The 22,231-nt window shown below is 39.5% G+C and overlaps 1 protein-coding gene across 3 annotated transcripts in view; it reads left to right on the top strand.

The window, feature by feature from the left end:
• The window catches only part of Cdc16 (cell division cycle 16), a 28,413-nt gene that overhangs the window by 2,775 nt on the left and 3,407 nt on the right, over positions 1-22,231 (top strand). For all 3 annotated transcript variants that reach the window (XM_027387790.2, XM_027387791.2, XM_027387792.2), the window contains 14 exons: positions 473-511; positions 812-952; positions 2,566-2,725; positions 3,568-3,659; positions 4,366-4,499; positions 5,587-5,666; positions 7,083-7,132; positions 7,844-7,917; positions 8,691-8,816; positions 10,856-11,008; positions 12,437-12,500; positions 14,740-14,801; positions 16,240-16,375; positions 18,288-18,378. In XM_027387790.2, the coding sequence (XP_027243591.1) occupies positions 473-511; positions 812-952; positions 2,566-2,725; positions 3,568-3,659; positions 4,366-4,499; positions 5,587-5,666; positions 7,083-7,132; positions 7,844-7,917; positions 8,691-8,816; positions 10,856-11,008; positions 12,437-12,500; positions 14,740-14,801; positions 16,240-16,375; positions 18,288-18,378 (1,402 nt within the window). The remainder of the gene's footprint in view (positions 1-472; positions 512-811; positions 953-2,565; positions 2,726-3,567; positions 3,660-4,365; positions 4,500-5,586; positions 5,667-7,082; positions 7,133-7,843; positions 7,918-8,690; positions 8,817-10,855; positions 11,009-12,436; positions 12,501-14,739; positions 14,802-16,239; positions 16,376-18,287; positions 18,379-22,231) is intronic.

Below are 22,231 nucleotides of genomic sequence, written 5' to 3'. Positions count from 1 at the left end.
TTCCTTCCTTCCTTCCTTTTTTAAGATTTATTATGTATAGTGTTCTGTCTGTATGTACACCTGCAGGCCAGAAGAGGGCATCAGATCTCATTATAGATAGTTGTGAACCATCATGTGGTTGCTGGGAATTGAACTCAGGACTTCTGAAGAACAGAGAGTGCTCTTAATGACTGAGCCATCTCTCGAGTCCCTTAGTCTGGTTTCTAATTCCTGGGCTTGGGGCGGTTTTCCTGTCTCAGCCTCCTGCATAGTTGGGATTATAGGAGCAATCTTTGGATTCCCTGCACCTTTAACATCTTTTTCATGAATATGGCCTAAAAAGTCTAAGGCTTTTTTTTTTTTTCTTTTTTTTTTTTTAAGCTGTAAAGGAGAAATAAAGTTCTCTAGTTCATGTTTATAGTTTTCTTTTAAAGTGCAGGTGTGATTTTACATATTACATGCCTGTGTTGTACATATGACATTTCTTTTCTAGGTGTATGAAGCATGCCGATACCTTGCAGCTAGATGCCACGTAAGTGTGCTTAGTTTGTTTTATTTGGTGGAGATTTGACTTATGTGAATGGTACACATCCTTCATGGATGTGTGGCAGTTTGTGTTCTGGAGACTGAAGCTTGGTGACTTAGCATGACATTTCATAAAGAATGTCCTTTTCTTCAGTATTATTTTCTATAAAATATTGATTCTTAACTTATAAAAAGCTGATGTGCATGAAGAAAATTGTAGTTTAGGCATCTAAACTGAAATAATGGATGTAGTATTCATTGCCCTTTAGAAGACGGGTGACAAATGGTACTTCCGTTTTCTTCATAGTATGCTGCAAAAGAGCACCAGCAGGCTCTTGACATTCTTGACATGGAGGAACCGATTAACAGAAGGCTCTTTGAAAAATACATGAAGGATGAAAGTGGCTCAAAGGACCCTTCCAGTGACTGGGAAATGTCCCAGTCCTCGGTGAGTAATGTAGTTAGCGTGTCTCAGGAGCAGCAGTGGAAAGTGCCCACATCACATGACAAGAATTCCTGTACATGGGTGTGGTGTGTACAAAAATTATGGTTACCTTCTTGTGCCACCTAATGGAAGACCTTTCTGACTGAGCGCCAGTTTGAATCTGTGGCCTCACAGGTGCCTGGACCTGCACACAGCGGGTTGGAAAGCTTCCTCACCTTTCTGTGTTTTGTACTTACGAAGGGGAACCTTAATTGGCTTTAATTGTTTGCAGGAAAGAATTTGTTATTTGCCCGATAGCACATAATAATGTTGTTTGCTATGTTTGAGTCTGTATTATTTATAATTCCACAAAATTGAAACAGACTAAGACTAACAATTAACTGTATATTCAGATTATTAACTTGGCTTGTTACTCTTTTTAGCGGTTTATTGAGATATGGTTCACTCATTCAAAGTGTACAGTCCCCGTGGCTTTTTGTGGGGTAAAGCTGTGCCAGTCTTAACTTTAGCAACTTTAGGCCACTTTTATCATTCAGAGAGAGCTGTACCCCTTGTTACTCAAATCTACCCGTCTCCCTTATAGCATAGTTATGAGTGAGCTGGAATGGTTACTCTGCTCCTCATCCAGACAATGCAGGAATATTACACATCTGGGTATCTCTCTCCCCTCTCTTTCCTTACTCTTCCTTTATTAGTAATGTGCTTAGAAGCATGTTAATGTTCTGCTAGGGAATGCATACATTTCCTTCCTTGGGATTATTATTTTGGGACCTCTTGTCTATGATTCTCTTCCAAAGACCATTCTATTTTAATTATTGAATTGTGAATTTTTTCCACTCGTGACTTTAGTGGCCCATCTGTGAAGCATCACTGACTTCAGTTAGTGTATTTCTTGAGGTTTAAGGTCTTGATAGAATCAGATTCCACATTCTGTTGGTGTAAGAAGCAAGGTAACCAAACTACAGAGCTGTCCACATCTCCAGTCCTTACAGAGTTCCATAATTAAGGTGTGTGTCCCTTTTTTCATAATGAGGAAAGGAAACAGATGCCAAGACAGTAAGTAAATCAACACACAGAAGCACATATAGCTATCAGGGCCAGGGTTGGAACTCTGGTCCCTTGGCTCTCCCAGGCCACTCCTGATCTTGACCAGGAGCTCTCTTGCTGCCTGGGTCTGAATTTTTCTGGGCTGTCTCATTTGGTTTATATGTCAGACTATGTTTTCCATTTCGATTTTAACCATTCTTGTCTCACTCTTGACTTACATCAAGGAATGTGCCTAGAAGCTGTACTCCTGAAGTTATCCAGAACTTCATCAGTGATCAGTGTCCAGAGAGAAAGACCAAAGAAGCTTTAGTCTAGCCTCAGACTTACTGTGTAGCCCAGGTTAGACTTGAACTTGCAGTCCTCCTTCCTCAGTTTCTCAAATGTTGGGATCCTAGCCTGGTGAGACTAAAGCTTTGCTTTGTGCTGTGGTATATCTATTAAATTATACTCTTTGTTGGCAGTTGGATGACTCTGGACATAATAAAAACCTCTCAGTGTTCTACTAGTGTATTTCTCTTAGTCAAAAAAGAGTCTTACTTAGTATGTAACTGATTGTATTTTGCCAACAGATAAAGAGTTCGATTTGTCTTCTACGTGGGAAAATCTATGATGCTTTGGATAATCGCACCCTGGCCACCTACAGCTACAAAGAGGCTTTGAAACTTGATGTCTACTGTTTTGAAGCATTTGATCTTTTGACATCACACCACATGTTGACAGCACAAGAAGGTTTGGGAACTCCTGTGTTGTTGTTGGGTAGAATGATTAATATTGTTTAGTTTGCCTTATTTTCTGAAGTCTGTATACTTGAGAGCAGGGTACATAATAGGCTCACATAGACTACCAGCTTCCTTAATGTCTGCAAATGTGAAGTATATCACAAAACACAGTGCAGTGCAGTGTCTTTTGCTGATAGTCTTTGGAGTTGTGGTATCATGAAGTCTTTCTTGAGAAGTGATTTGAGGGGGAGTTGTAAACCAAGATTCAGTGATTTTTTTCCCAGCCACACTTTAAATCCCTTTGTTTCCAAGTCCCAGTTTCAGAGCAGTAAATCAACAATTTCTAGAGTTTGTACTCTGAGAGCAGTCAATTTAAAGCTGCTGGGCGACTCTGACTTACCTCAGGGACTAAAAGCCTCTGACCAGGTATGTGGTGTAGGTCATTAAGAAAACAGAAAAAACAGTTGTGTGGTAATGGTTTCACACCCATACATAGCCAATTAGTGGTTCTTAGACCATGGGCTCACTGCAGTGTCTAAAGACCTTGGGACAGGGCAGAGTTAGGGAATTGGCTGCTGGTGTGTAGTAGAGACCCTCAGGGTACCTTTCGGGGAGAGTGGGCCATGTGTCAGGACTTTTGCCACCAAGGTCTGTGTTTTTGTCTGGCTGATGAAGAGAACCATCTAGAGGTCTCCTGGCCCAGCTCTTCCAGTGTCAGTATTCTCTACTATATTTTGACTTCCTTTTCTCCTGAGTTGACTTACATAGATTGTAAACTATAAAACTATTTTCAATTTGCTGTTTTCCCTGTGAGTATTTTGAAGACTTTATTTTTTTTTTATCGTTTTTAAGAAAAAGAACTTCTTGACTCACTGCCTCTTAGCAAGCTCTGTGCTGAAGAACAAGAATTGCTACGATTCGTATTTGAGAACAAATTAAAAAAGGTAAGGAAAACCTGGGCTGACATTTTCTTTATGTAGATGCCTTCCTTAACATTGACCTTTTTTCTGCATGTGTGTATATGTGTGCTCTTGCCCACACATGCATGGGTGTATGTAGACCTGAGTTGATATTGGTGTGTTTTCCTCTGTCACTTTTCCACAAATTCTCTCATTGAACCTAGCTATTTGGCTAGAGTGGCTGGCATTGAGCCTCCAATATTTACCTGTTGCTTAGAGCTGGATTGCAGGCCTGTGATCAAATACAGCTTTACATGTGTGCTGGGGAGTGCTGGATTACAGACCTGTGACTAAAACAGCTTTTGCATGGGTGCTGAATTACAGTCCTGTGACCAAGTACAGCTTTTATGCATGCTAGGGATTAGAATACAGGCCTCATGATTGTACACTGAGTGTGTTGTACCCAGCCTAATACTGTTGAAAAAAAAACAAAAAACAAAAAAACTGTAGCATGTGCCAAAATAGTTAATTATTTAAATATATGAAAATGCTTCCTAAGTATCTGTCATCTAAACTTTTATGTGAAATACTTGCTGCTATAGAACTCTGTGATGAAACTGAAAAGGTAAATTTACTGAAGTTAACAATGTTTTGGGGGGCTCATGTGCATGTCATGTAATGCCTTCCTGTCTTAGGTAAGACATGTTTGCTTTGTTATTGTTCATTTTATGTATAAATTTCTCTGTTTCAGTATAATAAGCCCAGTGAGACTGTCATTCCTGGGACAGTAGATGGCTTGCAAGAGAATCTGGATGTGGTAGTGTCTTTAGCTGAGAGACATTATTATAACTGTGATTTTAAGATGTGCTACAAGCTTACTTCTGCGTAAGTATACTCTCTGTTCTTGTGTGAGAATGCGTGGTTCATTCCTAGCTGTCTAATTCACAGAGGCACTCTCTGACAGTCTTACATTAGTTGTTGATAGTTTAAGGTACCTTTTCCATTTGTAGAGTACTGAACAGTGGCAATAAAAAAAAAAGAGAGAGAAGGTTACAGACACAAAGTTACTGATATGTGTAGACACAAAGTTATTGATTATTTGCTATAGTTACATGAGAAGAATAGACATGTCTGTCTTCCCAGGCCATCTACTGACTCGGGAATGACAGTTTCCCTGGGCTTATTATATTGAAACACAGAAATTTATACATAAAATGAACAATAGCAAAGCAAAAGGTAGAATTAACCCAGGCTACCCAAGAGGTAACAGTTTGAAGATACCATTTGGCCCAAAGTTTTGTAAAACTCACCATTTGTTGCCATTGGATCTAACAGTCCTCTGACCCCAGGTGCTCTGTCTTGCATATTCCCAGCTAAACGAACTGTGTCCTCCCCATGCCAGTTTTCCATTTCCTCTTCGGACATCTAAGCTAAATTATGCTTTATAGATTTTGTGGAGCTTTGGGGGTTTTTTGGTTTTTGTTTTAATTTTTGAAATCACAAAAATATTGGTCAGTAAATACTTGTGATCTACTGAAAATGTATACTATGTATCCTTTTTGACTAGTTAGACTATGTATTAAAATTCTGTTGATTTTAAAGTAAATGAAAAGACTAAAGTGTTTTTTTTATTCGCTCCAACTGAACTAGTTTTCTATTTTTATTTTGTGAGATTTAATCTAGCACTTGTACATTCTTGGCAAGTGCTTTGCCCCTGAGCCCCTGCCCTTTATTTTGATATAGGCTGGCCTTGAACTTGTCATTCTTCTGGCTCAGCCTCTTGAGTAGTGGTAATGTAGGTATGCACTGTGAGGTCTGGCTTCCCTTTTCTTTATCACCTAAGCATTGCTCTAACCAAAGTGAAGTGTTATAGGTTACAGCAGCATGTGTGATGCACAGTGACTAACATGGTGGGTGATAAGGACTGCCATCTTGCTGCCTTCCAGGTAGTCATGTGCTGCTTTCATTTCAGAGTGATGGAAAAGGACCCTTTCCATGCCAACTGTTTACCTGTGCACATAGGAACTCTGGTGGAGCTGAATAAAGCAAATGGTGAGACCCTGTGTCCCCAGTCCTACAGTCTTACCAGCTGAGGATAATCTCAGACTTCTGTCCCTACCTCCTGATCCTTCTGTCCCTACCTCCCATGAGATCACAGTCATGTGCCACCAGGCCAGGCTTTAACTATAAGGGAAAGAGCGTTCTGAACTATTGAAATTTTGTGTTACAAATCCTGGCCACTTAAGATGAACCGTAGCAGAGCCCACAGCAGGAGTGACAGACACCATTGTCAGAATGACTGATGATCTCCCTGTTTCCTGTTCCCTTTCCTCAAATGTAATTTGCAATTCAGAGTATGTTAGCTTTATTAAGTGTTAATTTTGACTGTTTTCCTTCCTTTTTTTGTTGTTTTGTTTTTTTTTTGCTTTTGAGACAGGGTTTTCTCTGTATAGCCCTGGCTGTCCTGGAACTTGCTCTGTAGACCAGCATGGCCTCAACTCCAGAAATCCACCTGCCTCTGCCTCCCAAGTGCTGGGGTTAAACCACCACCACTGCCTGGTTCTTACCTTTTTTTTGTTTTTTTAAGTATAAAATTATCATAGGGCCAGGTGGTGGTGGCACACACCTTTAGTCCCAGCACTCGGGAGGCAGAGGCAGGCAGATCTCTGTGAGTTCAAGACCAGCCTAGTCTACAAGAGCTAGTTCCAGGACAGCTTCCAAAGCCACACAGAGAAACCCTGTCTCAAAAAACAACAAATTATCATAAAACAACAGATAAGTCAATATGTAGAAATTGGAAGGGTGTAAATACTTTGTGCTCCCCCCCCTTTTTTTTAATAAGCATTTAGTTTGTTGGGCAGTATATTTGCCCTTAAGTCTTTTGAAACTGAATGGTGAGTTTTATAAGAGGGGGCGGAAAAAAAGCAGAGAAACTCCAACTCTAAACTCGCTGAGCTCTTTGCCTGAGGTTCTGTAACATGTCTCCTGGAAGCAAAGATGCAGACTTCTTATCCCCTAGAATATACTGAGTCCAGAATGTAGGTATGCCATCATGAGATGCCAAGACATACACATTTCTCAAAAGGAAATCTCTCACTCTGTGATAAACATGAAAGTTTAGATAACAGTTTGATGACAGGTGACTGCAATACTTCGTCCCAGCCTGTGGCATGAGATGCATGGGTTTCTCAGATGGGTGTTTTAGACAAACCTCTGCCTCACCTGAAGCGCTCAGCTGAGGAGTCTGTGCTCTAGTGATCCACTGTGCACCCTTAATCCTCGCAGACAGTCACTCATCCAGTGCTCAGTGCCCAGCATTAGTACTGAGGCAGGGTGTACACCAGGTGGGTTAGTGCTAGAGGGAAAGAAGATATGAGACGGTTGGGTGAGAATGGTTTTATGGGTGGGAGGCCAGATCTGAAATTAAATGATTCATATCAAATTACATTTTTCCTTTTCCTACAACAGAACTTTTCTATCTTTCTCACAAACTGGTGGACTTGTATCCAGGTAATCCTGTAAGTAATACAATTTTTTTTTCTTACCTGAACTTTTAAGAAAATATTTTGATAATATGTAGACAATCACTTATATTTTTAAGTTCAAGCAAATAATGTTTATGTTAAAACATTGAGACAGAATCTTCTAGTGCTGGAGATCATATCAAGTGGCTTTAATGTCTATCCCATAAAGCCATTTTTACTTATGCTAAAGCAATAACTTTGACTAAAACCTTTACTCTGGTTATAGAAGTATACATAGCCCTTTAATATGCTCTGCAGATGCACAGGATTCCTAGTTAGTTCCATGCTTCCCTCTTAGGATGTAATTCTTCCATAGCCTTCTGTGTGAGTGTGTAAGCCACCACTGAGCTTTGCGTTGATTGCTTCCACACCTCCAGTGTCACAATAGAGAGCCAAGAGTGGAAGACAGAATCAGGAACTGTGTCCTCAGAGACAAAAGCCAGGAGCAGAAACTGAGTCTCAGACAAGACTGTCTAGCTCAGCTGAAAACAGTGTAGGGGCATTTGGCTAACGAAAACTCAGAACCAGCTAGAAGACAATGGAGAGCCAGGGTCACAAAACCTCAGTAAATGTGTATGCAGTCTCAGAGAATCCCTAATCCAGACTGACCTGGGAGCATCTAACCCACCCTCTGTCTAGCCTGCCTTGTTAGATTCCAGTTCAGGGTTCAATGTCTTTGATTATAGTAAATACTGAACTTTTTAGGTATCTTGGTTTGCGGTGGGATGTTACTATCTCATGGTTGGTCATAAAAATGAGCATGCCAGAAGATATCTCAGGTAAGAATTTGTTTTCTTCCTTTCTATTCTCTGAAAAGGGAATTCTTGGTCATAAGCTTTTATGCAGTAAGTGGTAGGTATGTTGAAAGTAGTATGAATAAATAAATGTTTCCTTAGGCTGGCTCTGTTCACATGCATTATTTATGTGTATAACTGTTCATCAGGGTGCTGTGCAGAGAGATAAAGTAGGTACAGGCCTTGCACTCCAAAAGCTTAGATTACGTTTTATTTGTAAATGAGAACAGGAAACAGAATGATGTAGTTTGAAAGGGCTGTTTTCCTTTACACTGTCAGCCTTAGCTTTTGCTAATAGTGAAAACACATTAAACTCTGAACGAAGTTAGGGTAACTCAGTGTGACCATTGAGTAAGTAGGTCCCTGAAGTATCTACTGTGGTTTCGGGTTATCTTGCATCCAGAGTGCCAATATGGTACCTGGCTCAGAACAGGCCCACATCATGTGGCCATTTGTGCCACCAGTGTTAGGCCCAGGTCTAGATTGGACTGCCTCTGCCTCTGCCTCTGCCTCGTGAGTAGTATTTGTAAGTTGCATACAGTATCCTAATGAGTTCAGCTACATTACTCTATCTAAAAAAGCATGGGACTCCTAAAGTTACTTAAAATATGTATATTGTCTTAGGTTAGCTGCATTAACAACTGTACATGTTTGTTAGTGGTTGTTCGATTGATGTTATTAATGTTTTTGACACCATGTACTTAGAAAACTACAAGGTGAAGAATAAATACATGACTTAAATATTGCTTTTGTTCCAGCAAAGCTACCACATTGGAAAAGACCTATGGGCCTGCTTGGATAGCCTACGGGCATTCTTTTGCTGTGGAGAGTGAACACGACCAAGCGATGGCTGCTTATTTCACAGCAGCACAGCTGATGAAAGGGTATGGCATGGCAGCTTGACTAAATGCCAGGAGGGGCTTCTGCTTGCTAAGTCAAGTGAAATTTCTCTTAGGAATATTAGTACCATTTGGTTCCTGTATTATAAAATGGCTATGGAGAGGAAGGGAATTGATGTGATTTTTTTTTCCAGTCAGTGCAAGAAAGACCTAGGAAATGAGATCTAGGGGAGAGTTGAACACGGAAACTCCTCCCCCCATATTTTACATACTCATGAAGAATGGAAGTATTCATAGTAAAATTTTGATGTCTCATCTGTTACTGAGTCATTTGCTATGTCTTGGTTGTGCTATAAAACTATATTTACTAGCATTCAAAGTATCAGAATTGTATATGCAGGAACCAAATGATGTTAACTGTATCTCCTAATTTCTAGCAATTTTTGCTTTATGTATTTTGTATTTTTGCTAACTTTTAGGTGTGGTACAATTATTGTGTCTTCTTGATGCACTGAGTTATTTATCACCATAAAATGTGCCACCTTGTCTCTGGTAACAACATTGTCTGAGAATCCATTTTATCTGGTATTATCACACCAGCTCTCTCATTTGTAACTTTTCCGTCCTTTCAGATTCACCTCACTTGCAGCTCTGCAAAACTGACTAGTAGTTAGGGAGCTGTGTCCCTTGTAGTCTTTGAGTCAAAGTAAACAACATACAATTAAGTCATTACAAAAACAAAAACTGTATTCTTTTACTGGAGTGTGTATTCCAAGACATGTAATGTAATTACTGGTAAGCTAGAACTTACTTTAGCCATTAAGGTCGTCTTCTACCTGTTGTGTCTTTGTGCTTCTATTTCGCATTACCACTTTGTTTTGTGTTAAGTATTTTACTGTGTGTATTTTAGTTCTTTTGAGTCTTATTTTTTTACAGCCACTTTCTGAGTGATTATCTTGTGGATAAGCAACATCTTAAAACAATTTAGTTTTAATTAATATTTCACTTTAGCTCTGTTCCTGCCTATCTCCTTTCTATTATTTTTATTCAAGTTACATCTTATATAAAAATCCATTAATCCATTACCACAGCTTAGTATTTTTCTCTGTTGTCTTTCAATCATATAGAAGAGTTGAAAGCAAAAGTACATTTACACTGCCTTATATTTACCACCTTAGTTACCTTTACCAGACTCACTTATTTTTCATTGGTTTTATTTGTTTGTTTGTTTGTTCAATACAGGGTTTCTATGTAGCTTAAGAGCCTGTCCTAGAACTCATTTTGTAGACCAGGCTGGCCTCAAACTCACAGGGATCCACCTGCCTCTGCCTCCCAAGAGCTGGGATTAAAGGCATGTGCCACCACTGCTTATTTTTCATTGTAAATACATTACTATCAGTGTCCTTATATTAACACTTACTTTAGTTTCTTCAGTAGATATACTAGTGGTGGATTCTGTCTGTTATACCTTGTTCTCATGGCTCCTACCTTCTTAAATATGTTTATAAACCCTTTTAGTGAAGGTTTTTTATTTCCTTTGTTGTGCTTTTCAATTCCAAAATTACTATTTGGTTCTCTATTACAATTTCTATTTTGGGGCCCCTGAAGAGCAGGCTCAGAATTAAGAGCACTTAATTTCTCTTGTGGAGACCCAAGTTCATTTTTCAGAAACCACATGGCAGCTCACAGCTGCCTATAACTCCACTTTAGGGGAGTCTGATGTCTGCTTTTGGCCTTTACAAGCTCCTGCACACATACATACACTCAGTCACAGATACATAAAAGTCATTGATTTTTTTTTTTTTAATGCTGTTCTCTGATGGGGCACTGTTCTTATACTTTTTATTTATTTTGCAACACGATTTTATAAACATAATTTAGTTCTTTAAATATTAGACTAGCTTATTTAAAGTGTTGTCTTTTAAGTCCAATTTCTCATCTTCTGTTAGAATGTTTTCTAATAAGTGCTTTCTCTGTTTGAACTGTACTTTAGACTTAGGAAGAAGTAAATGATAGGATCTAAAGCTGATAAATCTCTGTTGCATTACAACATTTGGGTATGTGAAACTTTCAAATATTTTCAGGTGTCACTTGCCAATGCTGTATATTGGACTAGAATATGGTTTGACCAATAACTCTAAACTGGCTGAACGATTCTTTGGCCAAGCCCTGAGCATTGCCCCGGAAGATCCCTTTGTCATCCATGAGGTTGGAGTGGTTGCCTTCCAGAATGGAGAGTAAGTAGTAGAGGGCTTCAGCCCTTGTGTCAGCTCTGCATAAGTGGGTCCTTGGTCCCTAAGACTTCACTGATCAGACTTGCACTTCAGTGGATTTTTATTTTTAGATGTATTATTTTAGGGGTGAATTCAAAGGTAGAAATTCCCTTCTTGGAGTCTCTTAAAACACTAAACCGTGTTCTGGTCCTCTTTTAATATAAGCTGCCACAAATTCCAGTACCCACAGTGTGGCCTAGAGGCCCCACAGAATCTTTAGTCATCTTTGTCAACTAGATGTTAGATTCACATATTTGAGAAAATATTTCACATCTTGAGATAAAAATGTCCTGTGATTAGTTATTGTTAGGACAAAAAAAAGTTTACGCACTTAGAATAATCCAGTCTTTAGTTTCCTGGTAATAGCTTGACGACAGAACAAGCAGTTTGGAGTCATGCTCAAAGAGAAACCCATTGTATTATACCTAAATGTAAGCACAGGCCTCACTGTTGTGTTTAAAGTCTAGGTAATGGGGCTATGAAAAATGGCTTAGCAGATAAGAACACTGGCTACCTTTGCAGAGGACCAGGATTCAGTTCCAAGCACCCCCATGGTGGTTTACAACCATTTGTAACTCCAATTCCAGGGGATCCAGTACCCTCTTCTGACTTCTGCAGGCACCAGGAACACACGTGGTATGCTTGCTTTCAGGCAAAACATTTAGACACATAAAATAAATAAATAAATCTTTAAATAATTTTTAGTTAGGCTATGTAATGTAGGTACTATAAAGAGGGCTTATAACCTTAAAAAAATGATTATTATTTTATGTGTATGAGTATTTTGCCTGCATGTTTGCATATCATGTGTGTGCCTGGTGTCTACAGAGGCCAGAGGGTACAAGATGGTTGTCAACCATCTTGAGTGTCCTGGGAATTTCCAAACTTACTGCTGCTTCTTGGTGTGGCCCCAAGGGAATGTGCACTAGCTGGACATTAGGTGAGTGATTGTGCTATTGGCTGTAGGCTCAGGGTTAGTAAGTTGATAGTGTATGTTAAATAAGGTTAGTCATTGTTTAGTTGATGAAATATTGTGGCCAATTTACAGGAGTCTAAATACCACTCATCACCAGAATTGACTTATCACTCCTAAATCTTCAACCTGTGTAATATTAATGTCGTAAGATTAGCTATTTGTCTTCTTATTTTTTTTTTCTTTCTTATTTCTTTTGCATTAAAAACTTTTTGAGTTATCATACAAAGTGATGAGTTTCATTATGGCATTTTCATGTATATGTGTCATTATACTTTGTTTTTATTTGTGGTGTAATGGGAATTAATTATTTTTAGCAGTTTACAGGTTATTTTTAGTTCTGCTAGAGATATTCAAATTTTCCTCTGTTTATCCTTGCAATTTTGAAATAACTGTTAACCTTCTCTCCTCTATTTTAGATGGAAAACAGCAGAAAAGTGGTTTCTTGATGCTTTGGAAAAAATTAAAGCCATTGGGAATGAGGTATTGTATGTAATATCTGCAGATGTACATGTAGACACCCCTGAGCACAGTTACTGTTGGACGTGGGGAATGCAGACAGTCTTTCTCCTAGAAGAGAGGAGCCTAATAGTTGACACAGCAAGTAACTTGGCAGTGTTATCCTTCTCAGTTGACTTTTATGCCACAGAAAACGTGAGCTCAGTTCTAATTAAAGAGCAGTTACTGGGTGTGCCTTGGGGCAGCAATCAAAACACATAGGGTGGGTTGGGGTTTTTTTTGATGGTTGGTGAAAATATTAGTCATTTATTCAACACTGCTTCTCTAGAGCTTCAGAGAGCCTTGTCTTTGGTTCAGTAAAAACTACAGCTTGGCAACAAACCCATGTCTGTAGAACTAGGTGTCATTCAAATTCAAACCTTTTGTTGTTCTCATAAATTAATGCTAAGGAATTTACCTTCCAAGTGGTAAGGCAGTATACACAGTGGTATTATTCATAAACAGTAATTTTGAATGTAAGCATGTATAGCTAAGAGATTTCCATGTGACTGCTCTTTTGATTTCCGTTTAACTGGTCTTTGTAGTCTTACTCTGCTCTGAGTCCCACACCCTGATGTTACTTTGTACATTCGTGCTCAGGGGCTGCCTTCCTTTTTGTTTGTGTCTCTCTCTGACAGACACAATTTCATTCGACTCCACCGGGGAGTCTGCTGTCTCCATAGATTGAGCTCTGCTTGCTTCGGCCTTTTACTGCTTATCATTTGAACTTACAAACATACTTCTGTGTGTTCCACGTGTGTGTCTGTAAATCGTGTTTTTTCCTCAGCTGAGTCTTTGGTAGTTCTGAATAATACTATTGTTTTTGTTAAAATAGGATTGCCACTCACCACACCCCATCTTTGAGACAATTAAATGTCTTGCTGTCCACTGGTCTAAAACTATTCTTTCAGCCAGGCAGTTGTGGTACACACCTTCAATCCCAGCACTCTGGAGGCAGAGTCAGGCGGATCTGCAGAGCTAGTTCCAGGACAGCTAGGGCTATTACACAGAGAAACCCTGTCTGTAAAGCTAAATATATATACATATTATTTTTCATTCATGAGAAGTTTGCAATCTTACAGAAACTTAAGTATGAGCATGCCAATCAAAAGCTTTAGGAAAGGAAAATTCTGTTTTTCTTTAGTAAGATAATGAGCTAGCTCAAGAGAAGTGCTCATGCCTAAGAATCTCAGAAGCATTTTTTGTTTGCATGGGCTGAGCCTCTAGTCCACAAAGCATTTTAAAAGATGAACCAAATCCCTTTGTTTATTTGTTTCACGTGTTTAATAAGTACCAGTCATGAGCGCAGAACTAAGCGTCAGGTACGATAAGAACTACTTCCATATTTCCTGCCCTCAGATCCATCGGAAAATAGGAAAATACAAGAAGGTAATTTGCAGCAGTGATGCAGTGTGCTGGAAGATATGAAGATACCACATGCAAGGGTTGTTCACCCAAATATGACAGTGGCCAGGAAGGGCTTGGGGTATGTCACACACCCCATCCTTAGTAAGCAGACATTAACTAGGCAGAAGTGAGGAGCAAGTTATTTCAGAGGCAGAAAAGGCATGTGCACAAACCATTTTGTTTTGGATTTGACATTTCAGAGGATATCAAGAAATGGGACAGGAAGGTTAGAGGCCTTGAAAATGGTGTTACAGAGTTGGCAAATTACCCTGGGAAAGGTAAAAAGAGAAGTTTCAGAAGAAGACAGCATAGCTAAGTTTGAAGGATAGGTGCTCAGGCCAGCCTTCTGATGCTGGGAAGCCAAGGTTTACAGAATTGGAGGCTCTGGGAGTCTTAGACAGGCCAGGATGTCCTATTCCATTGAGTGGCTGGTTTGGACATTTGGGGTGAGATAGAATGACTAAGGAAAGAGAAGTCAATATGGCATATTGAATTAAAAGTGCTGTAACATTTCTAGGTAGAAATATTTAGGAGGCAGAAGGCTATAAAGATCCAGTGTTTCAAACTGAACTCTAGGTGGCAAGTACATAATTACAATTTCTCTAGCATGAATGGACTCTGGGACAATATTGTGCTCAATAGTAAGGTTCTCAGGAAGGCTCAGCTAATGGTGAAGAGAACTGGATGAACCACTAGTCCTGCATCTGCAGTGGAGGAGGCTCTTAGCAAGAAAGTCCCACTTGCAGGATGTGAAATGATTCAGTACAAACAAACCAGGCTGAACAGTGATGTGGAGTTTGATGTTGCTGTGTTTTAGGTAACAGTTGACAAATGGGAACCATTGTTGAACAACTTGGGTCATGTCTGCAGAAAACTCAAGTAAGTGACAGAGAACGTTTTCAGTTATATTCTTTGTGACAAAAGTTTGTTTTGAATAGCCTTTCTCCAATCCCTGTACTTGGCTGCTCACCGTTAATAAGCATCATCATCCCCGTTTTCCTACTTCAGTTGGGATAATTTTATTTTAGAAACATTGAAAAGTATAGCCATGTGTTTTTTTTCCTTTCCTTACATTAAAAACTTCAGTATTCAAAACTAATCTGGAAGCACCTGAACAATAAAGTCTAGTGAAAATCATACCCATATTCTGGCTTTGTTTCCCCGTAAGTCGCATGATATAATAAACAGCACTTTAGTTGATAGAGTGCTTGCCTAGCATTCAAGGGGCCCTGGTTTGTTTCCCAGCATGGCATAAAACCAGGCATGGTGACATATGTGTCTGTGATCCCAATTTTCAGAGGCTAGAGGCAGGCAGATCAAAAGTTCAAGGCCATCAAGGCTACATTGTGAGTTGGGGACCTATGATACATGAGACCTTGGGGCCAGGGGCTGTTTTGTTTGCATTAAGTCTTGGGTACTCTAGATTATTCAGAAGTTACCAAGTTTGGTAGGTATGTCAACACACATCTAAACACGGGTAGTCTCCAGGATTTGAGGTGTGAGGTGGGATGATTGCTTCAAGTTTAAGGGTTAGCCTAGGCTGTAGAGTAACACCGGCTCAAAAATAGACAAGTGAAAATGACTTTTTAAAAGGCAATATCCCTAAATATCCTCATGTGTAATACAAGATGGTCTTACAGCTTAAAAATAACAGAAACACGTTGGCAGAGGTTGGGGGTTGGGGGCAGGAGTCTTGATTATCTGTTGAAGCTCTAACATTTCCAAAACTTTAAAGTGTGGTAGATTGAATGTAATTCCCCCCATAAACACATAGAGAGTGGCACTATTAAGAGATGTGGCTTTGTTGGGGTAGATATGGCCTTGTTGGAGGATGTGTATCACTGTGGAGGTGGGCTTTGAGGTCTCATATGCTCAAGCCACACCCAGTGCCTCAGACCACTTCCTATTGCTTCTGAGTCAAGATGTAAGAACTCTCAGCTCCTTCTCTAGCACTATGTCTACCTTGCTTCACGCCATGATAGTAATGGACTCAACCAAGAAATTAAATAAGTAAGTAAACATAAATAGCCTTGGCTGGCCTAGAACTCACTATGTAGACCAAGCTAGCCTCAAATTTAAGACATCTGCCTGCTTCTGCTGCTTGAGTCTAAGGATTAAAGGTGTGTGGCACCATACCCCACAGGAAAGTATGTTTTAAGAGGTTGAAATCCATAAAAGTAAGTATGGAATAGTTAAGATTGTAGACTGTATCTCTGTGGAAAGCCTGTGGATTCACATAGACAAACAGGATTTTTTAAAATTGTACCCAGTAATTGTTGTCTTCCCTCCTCCTCTTCCCTGTATCTTCTTTGAACAGAAAATATGATGAGGCTTTGGATTACCACAGGCAGGCTCTGGTGCTAATCCCTCAGAATGCGTCCACCTATTCTGCTATAGGATACATTCACAGTCTGATGGGCAACTTCGAAAACGCCGTGGACTATTTCCACACGGTATGTCTTCAGCTTTCGTTTTACTCTTAACTAGGGCTAATATGCTCCTTGCTTTGAAAAGATCTTTTCTAGGCAGCTTTTACTTATTTACAGGTTTAAACTTCTTTAGGAACCTTGTGTGTATTCTTTTCTCTGTAAAGAAAGTGTGCATGTTGTATAGTGTTCACCAAATTAATAGGAAGTGTGAAGCTGGTGCTGCATAGGCACTGAGGAATTTGTCATTCTGTCCCATCTAGATTTTGTCCAAGCAAGAAGAGCAAAAATTTCCATAGAACTTGTACCATTAACGCTGTATTCCCTTTGTAGATGAACAAAAACAGTCTGCATATTTATCATAACAAAGAATCTTTTCTTAGTTCACATGCCTTTTTTCATGAAATATGTGGAGCTTGTGGTAGATGTTTTGAAGGTCCATAAAAAAAATAGGGGGAGTGATAAATTGAGCTTTAATAAATAGTCACAATGACCACAAGGGGTTAAAAAAAAACAGCTATCATAATCATCTCCTATCATGTTTTGTATTCTTCTGTACCTTTTTTATTGGCACACTACTATATGCATTAAAATATATGTGTGTGTGTGTGTGTGTGTGTGTGTGTGTGTGTTTTAGTAAATGGTTTCAGTCTTCAGAACAGGCAGCCCATGTCACTTTTTTCCTTAAATGGTGTCCTGGTGGCAGTACACATGGCGCATGGCTATACTTGAGTCTGGGTTTTACAAGCTGCAGATACTTCCTCTGAAACTCTTATAAAACCCTCTCAGACCAGTCATTGGTGGCACACACCTTTAATCCAGGACTTGGGAGGCAGAAGCAGGCAAATGTCTGTGAGTTTGAGGCCAGCCTGGTCTTCAGAGCGAGTTCCAGGATAGCCTCCAGAGCCACAAAGAAACCCTGTCTTGAAAACGCCTTTAATCCCAGCACTTGGGAGGCAGAGGCAGGCGGATCTCTGTGAGTTGGAGGCCAGTCTGGTCTCCAGAGCGAGTAAATAAGTAAACAAATAAATAAATCCCTCACAGATTGCTGGTTTGTAAATAAAGGTTTTAGACAATGACACAATTTCTAAATTACCTTTACATAGTCTTCACATGGTCTTTTCCCTCCTGGCCACAAGGTACACGTTTCCCAGACAGGGTACCCATATTACAGCTGTGCCTGGTCACAGCAACAGCAGGGAACTACCACGTATGAGACACCATAGGTTTAGAAATGTTGGAATTTGAGAACATGTAGGCCTTAGGCTCAGTTCACTAACTATATTTGGACAGATAGATAATATGAGGCAATGAAATTTCTTTTCTTTCTTTTTTTTGGTTTTTCGAGACAAGGTTTCTCTGTGTAACAACCCTGGCTGCCCTGGAACTCACTCTGTAGACCAGGCTGGCCTCAAAGTCACTGAGATCCACCTGCTTCTGCCTCCCAAGTGTTGGGATTAACTGTGTGCAACACCACCCAGCTGCAATATTTCAAAGATAGATTCACTGGTGTAGGCCGGGCGTTGGTGGCGCATGCCTTTAATCCCAGCACTTGGGAGGCAGAGGCAGGCGGATCTCTGTGAGTTTGAAGCCAGCCTGGTCTCCAGAGCAAGTGTCAGGATAGGCTCCAAAGTTACACAGAGAAACCCTGTCTCCAAAAAAAAAAAAAAAAAGAAGATAGATTCACTGGTGTAATAAGTTCCTAACTGGTCTTAAAGAGTCAATTAGCAATTTTCAGGCTCCATGTAGTCCTAGTTAGTCCTGTGCTTATAGGACTGCTGAGCTGGTTAGCTTAACCTCAGGAAGTTTTCTGATCTCGTATGATGTTTCAGTGTACACATTTGAATATATCCTGGACTCTACAGAATGCCTCATGAAAGTATTTTCAAACGAAGGAAGGGTAACAGTCTAACAATCATGTTCTATCTTTTTTTGGCAGGCTCTTGGTCTTAGGCGAGATGACACATTTTCTGTTACGATGCTGGGTCATTGCATTGAAATGTACATTGGTGATTCTGAAGCTTATATTGGTAAGACTAAATCATTCTCCTGCAGTTATTCTCTGTTTGGTCTCTTGAAATCTCATCCAGTGTTCGGAATTCAAGGAACTTAATTTGATTTGTCAGAATGGTGCAGTACAAGTTGGTGACTCACTTCAAGTTGAGTACTTGATGTAAATAGAACATTTATGGAACATGGTAGTTCTGAAGAGGCTTACTGCATGATAGAAGAGAAAATCAGAGATGTTTCTCTGCAATAGATGAATGACTTTGCCCCCCCTCGTCTTATAATACAGAGCACAACATAATAATCTATATTTTAATGGAAAATTAAGGTGCCTTTCATTTACTTAATAGTGACTCATAATACTTTGAAGTACTTTTATAATGATAAACAATAGGATAACTTTAAATACAGTTGCTATACTTGGCACTTCTTTTTTTAATTTTTTTATTTTAATTAGAAAGAAGATTATTTTACATGTCAATCCCAGGTCCCTCTCCTTCCCTTCCTCCCTTTCCCCTTCCCCCCCAACTAACACCCTACCTATCCCATACCCTTTCTGCTCCCTAGGGAGGGTGAGGCCTTCAGTAAGGGGTCTTCAGAGTCTGTCATATCCTTTGGGATAGGGCCTAGGCTCAGGGAGTATCCCTCCATGTGGGATGGGCTCCTAAAGTCCATTCCTATGCTAGGGATAAATACTGATCCACTACAAGAGGCCCCATAGATTTCTGAGGTCTCCTCACTGATACCCACATTCAGGGGGTCTGGATCAGTCCCATGCTGGTTTCCCAGCTGTCAGTCTGGGAAACAAGAGCTCTTCCTTGTTCAGGTCAGCTGTTTCTGTGGGTTTCACCAGCCTGGTATGGACCCCTTTGCTCATCAGTCTTCCTTCTCTGCAACTGGATTTCAGTTTATTTTAAGGTTTAGTTGTGGGTGTCTGCTTTTACTTCTACCAGCTGCTGGATGAAGGCTATAGGATGGTATATAAGTTAGTCATCAATCTCATATTGAAGAGGTGTGGAGAGAGTGGACAGCCTTGTCTTGTTCCTGATTTTAGAGGAATAGCTTTGAGTTTTCTCTCCATTTAGTTTGATGTTGGCTGTTGGTTTACTATATTCTGTTTTATTATGTTCAGGTATGTTCCTATTATCCCTGATCTCTCCAGGACCTTATTATGAAGGGATGTTGGATTTTGTCAAAGGCTTTTTCAGCATCTAGTGAAATGATCATGTGGTTTTTCTTCTTCAGTTGATTTATATGATGGGTTACATTGATAGATTTTCAAATGTTGAACCAACCCTGCATCCCGGGGATGAGGCCTACTTGATCATGGTGGATGATTTTTCTGATATGTTCTTGGATTCAGTTTGCCAGTATTTTATTGAGTATTTTTGCATCAATGTTCATGAGTGATATTGGTCTGTAGTTCTCTTTCTTAGTTGTGTCTTTGTGTGGCTTGGGTAATTGTAGCCTGGTAAAAAAAGTTTGGCAGTGAACCTTCTGTTTCTGTTGTGTGAAACAATTTGAAGAGTATTGGTATTAGCTCTTCTTTGAATTTTCTGGTAGAATTCTGCACTGAAGCCATCTTCCCCTGGGCTTTTTTGGTTGGGAGACTTTTAATGACTGCTTCCATTTCCTTAGGTGTTATAGGTTTGTTTAAGTTGCTTATCTGTTCATGATTCAATTTTGGCAAATGATATCTTTCCAGAAAATTGTCTATTTCCTTTAAATTTGGGGGTTTTGTGGAGTACAGTTTTCAAAGTATGACCTGAAGATTCTCTGGATTTCCTCAGTGTCCATTGTTATGTCCCCCTTTTCATTTCTGATTTTGTTAATTTGCATGTTTTCTCTCTGCCTTTTTGTTAGTTTGGATAAAGGTTTGTCTATCTTTGTTACATTGATTCTTTGAATTGTTTTCTTTGTTTCGACTTTATTGATTTCTGCCCTCAGTTTGATTATTTCCTGGCATCTACTCCTCGGGGTGAATTTGCTTCCATTTGTTCTAGAACTTTCAGCTGTGATGTCAACTCTCTGGTGTGACTATTCTCTAGTTTCTTCATGTGAACACTTAGAGCTGTGAACTTTCCTCTTAGTACTGCTTTCAAAGTGTCCCATAAGTTTGGGTATGTTGTGTCTTCATTTTCATTGAATTCTAGGAAGTCTTTAATTTCTTTCTTTATTTCTTCATTGAACCAGGAACGGTGAAATTGCTCGTTGTTCAATTTCCATGAGTTGGTAGGTTTTCTGCAATTTGTGTTGTTTTTTTTAATTCTAACTTTAAAGTATGGTGGTCTGATTAGACACAGGGGGTTATTCCAATTTTTTTGTACCTGTTGAGGTTTGCTATGTTGCTGAGTATGTGGTCGATTTTTGAGAAGGTTCCATGTGATGCTGAAAAGAAGGTATATTCTTTTGTGTTTGCATGGAATGTTCTGTAGATGTCTCTTAATCCCAATTGGGTCATAACTTCTGTTAGTTCCTTTGTCTTTTTGTTAAGTTTCTGTCTGGTCCTGTCCAGTGGTGAGAGTGGGGTGTTAGGTCTCCCACTATAACTGTGTGAGGTCTTGTTTGTCATTTGAAGTTTTTGGTTTTTTGGTTTTTTGGTTTTTTGAGACAGGGTTTCTCTGTGTAGCTTTGGAGCCTATCCTGGCACTCTCTCTGGAGACCAGGCTGGCCTCGAACTCACAGAGATCCACCTGCTTCTGCCTCCCGAGTGCTGGGATTGTGATTTGAGTTTTAATAATGTTTCTTTTATGAACATTAGTACCTTTGTATTTGGGGAGTAGATGTTTAGAATTGAGACTTCTTCCTGATGGATTTTTCCTGTGATGAGTATGAAATAACCTCCTTCATCTCTTTTGATTGACTTTAGTTTGAAGTCTAATTTGTTAGATACTAGGATAGCTACCCCAGCTCGTTTCTTGGGTCCATTTGATTGGAATATCTTATACTTTTACTTTTACTCTAGGTAATGTCTGTCTTTGAATTTGAGGTGTGTTTCTTGTATGCAGCAGAAGGATGGATTCTGTCTTCGTATCCACTGTGATAGCCTGTGTCTTTTTATGGGTGATTTCAGACCATTAATATTGAGGGAAATTAAGGGCCATTGAGTGCGTATTCTTCTTTGTTTTTGATTTGTTCTTGGTAGTGGTATTGTATGTGGGTTTGCCCTGATTTTGGGTTTTGGGAAAGTGAGATTATCTATTGCCTGTGTTTTTGTGAGTTTAGTTAATTTCCTTAGGTTGGAGTTTTCCTTCCAGTACTTTCTGTAGGGCTGGATTAGTGGTTACATATTGTATAAATCTGGTTTTGTTGTGGAAAATCTTGTTTTCTCCATTTATAGTGATGGAAAGCTTTGCCAGTAGTCTGGGCTGGCATCCGTGTTCTCTTAGAGTTGGTAGAATATCTATCCAGGTCCTTCTGGCTTTCAGAGTTTCCATGGAGAAGTCCAGTGTAATTCTGATAGGTTTGCCTTTATATGTTACTTGGCCTTTTTCCTTTGCTGCTCTTAATATTCTTTCTTTATTCTGTATGTTTGATGTTTTAATTATTATGTGACGAGGGGACTTTCTTTTGTGGACCACTCTATTTGGTGTTCTGTAGGCTTCTTGTACTTTCATTGGCATGTCTGTCTTTAGGTTGGGAAAGTTTTCTTCTATGATTTTGTTGAATATGTTTTCTGCACATTTGAGTTGGGTTTCTTCACCTTCTTCTATACCTATTATTCTTAGGTTTGGTCTTTTCACGGTGTCCCATATTTCCTGGATATTTTGTGTTAAGGATTTGTTGGACTTTTTTCTTTGCCTGATGAATTTATTTCCTCTAGTTTATCTTCAAGTCTAAGATTCTGTCTTCCATCTCTTGTATTGTTGGTTATGC

This window comes from Cricetulus griseus, assembly GCF_003668045.3.
Source record: "Cricetulus griseus strain 17A/GY chromosome 1 unlocalized genomic scaffold, alternate assembly CriGri-PICRH-1.0 chr1_1, whole genome shotgun sequence".
In the NCBI taxonomy this organism is placed as follows: Eukaryota; Metazoa; Chordata; class Mammalia; order Rodentia; family Cricetidae; genus Cricetulus; species Cricetulus griseus.
The sequence above is the reverse complement of the archived record's forward strand: the minus strand, read 5'-3'. Positions and strand labels throughout refer to the sequence as shown.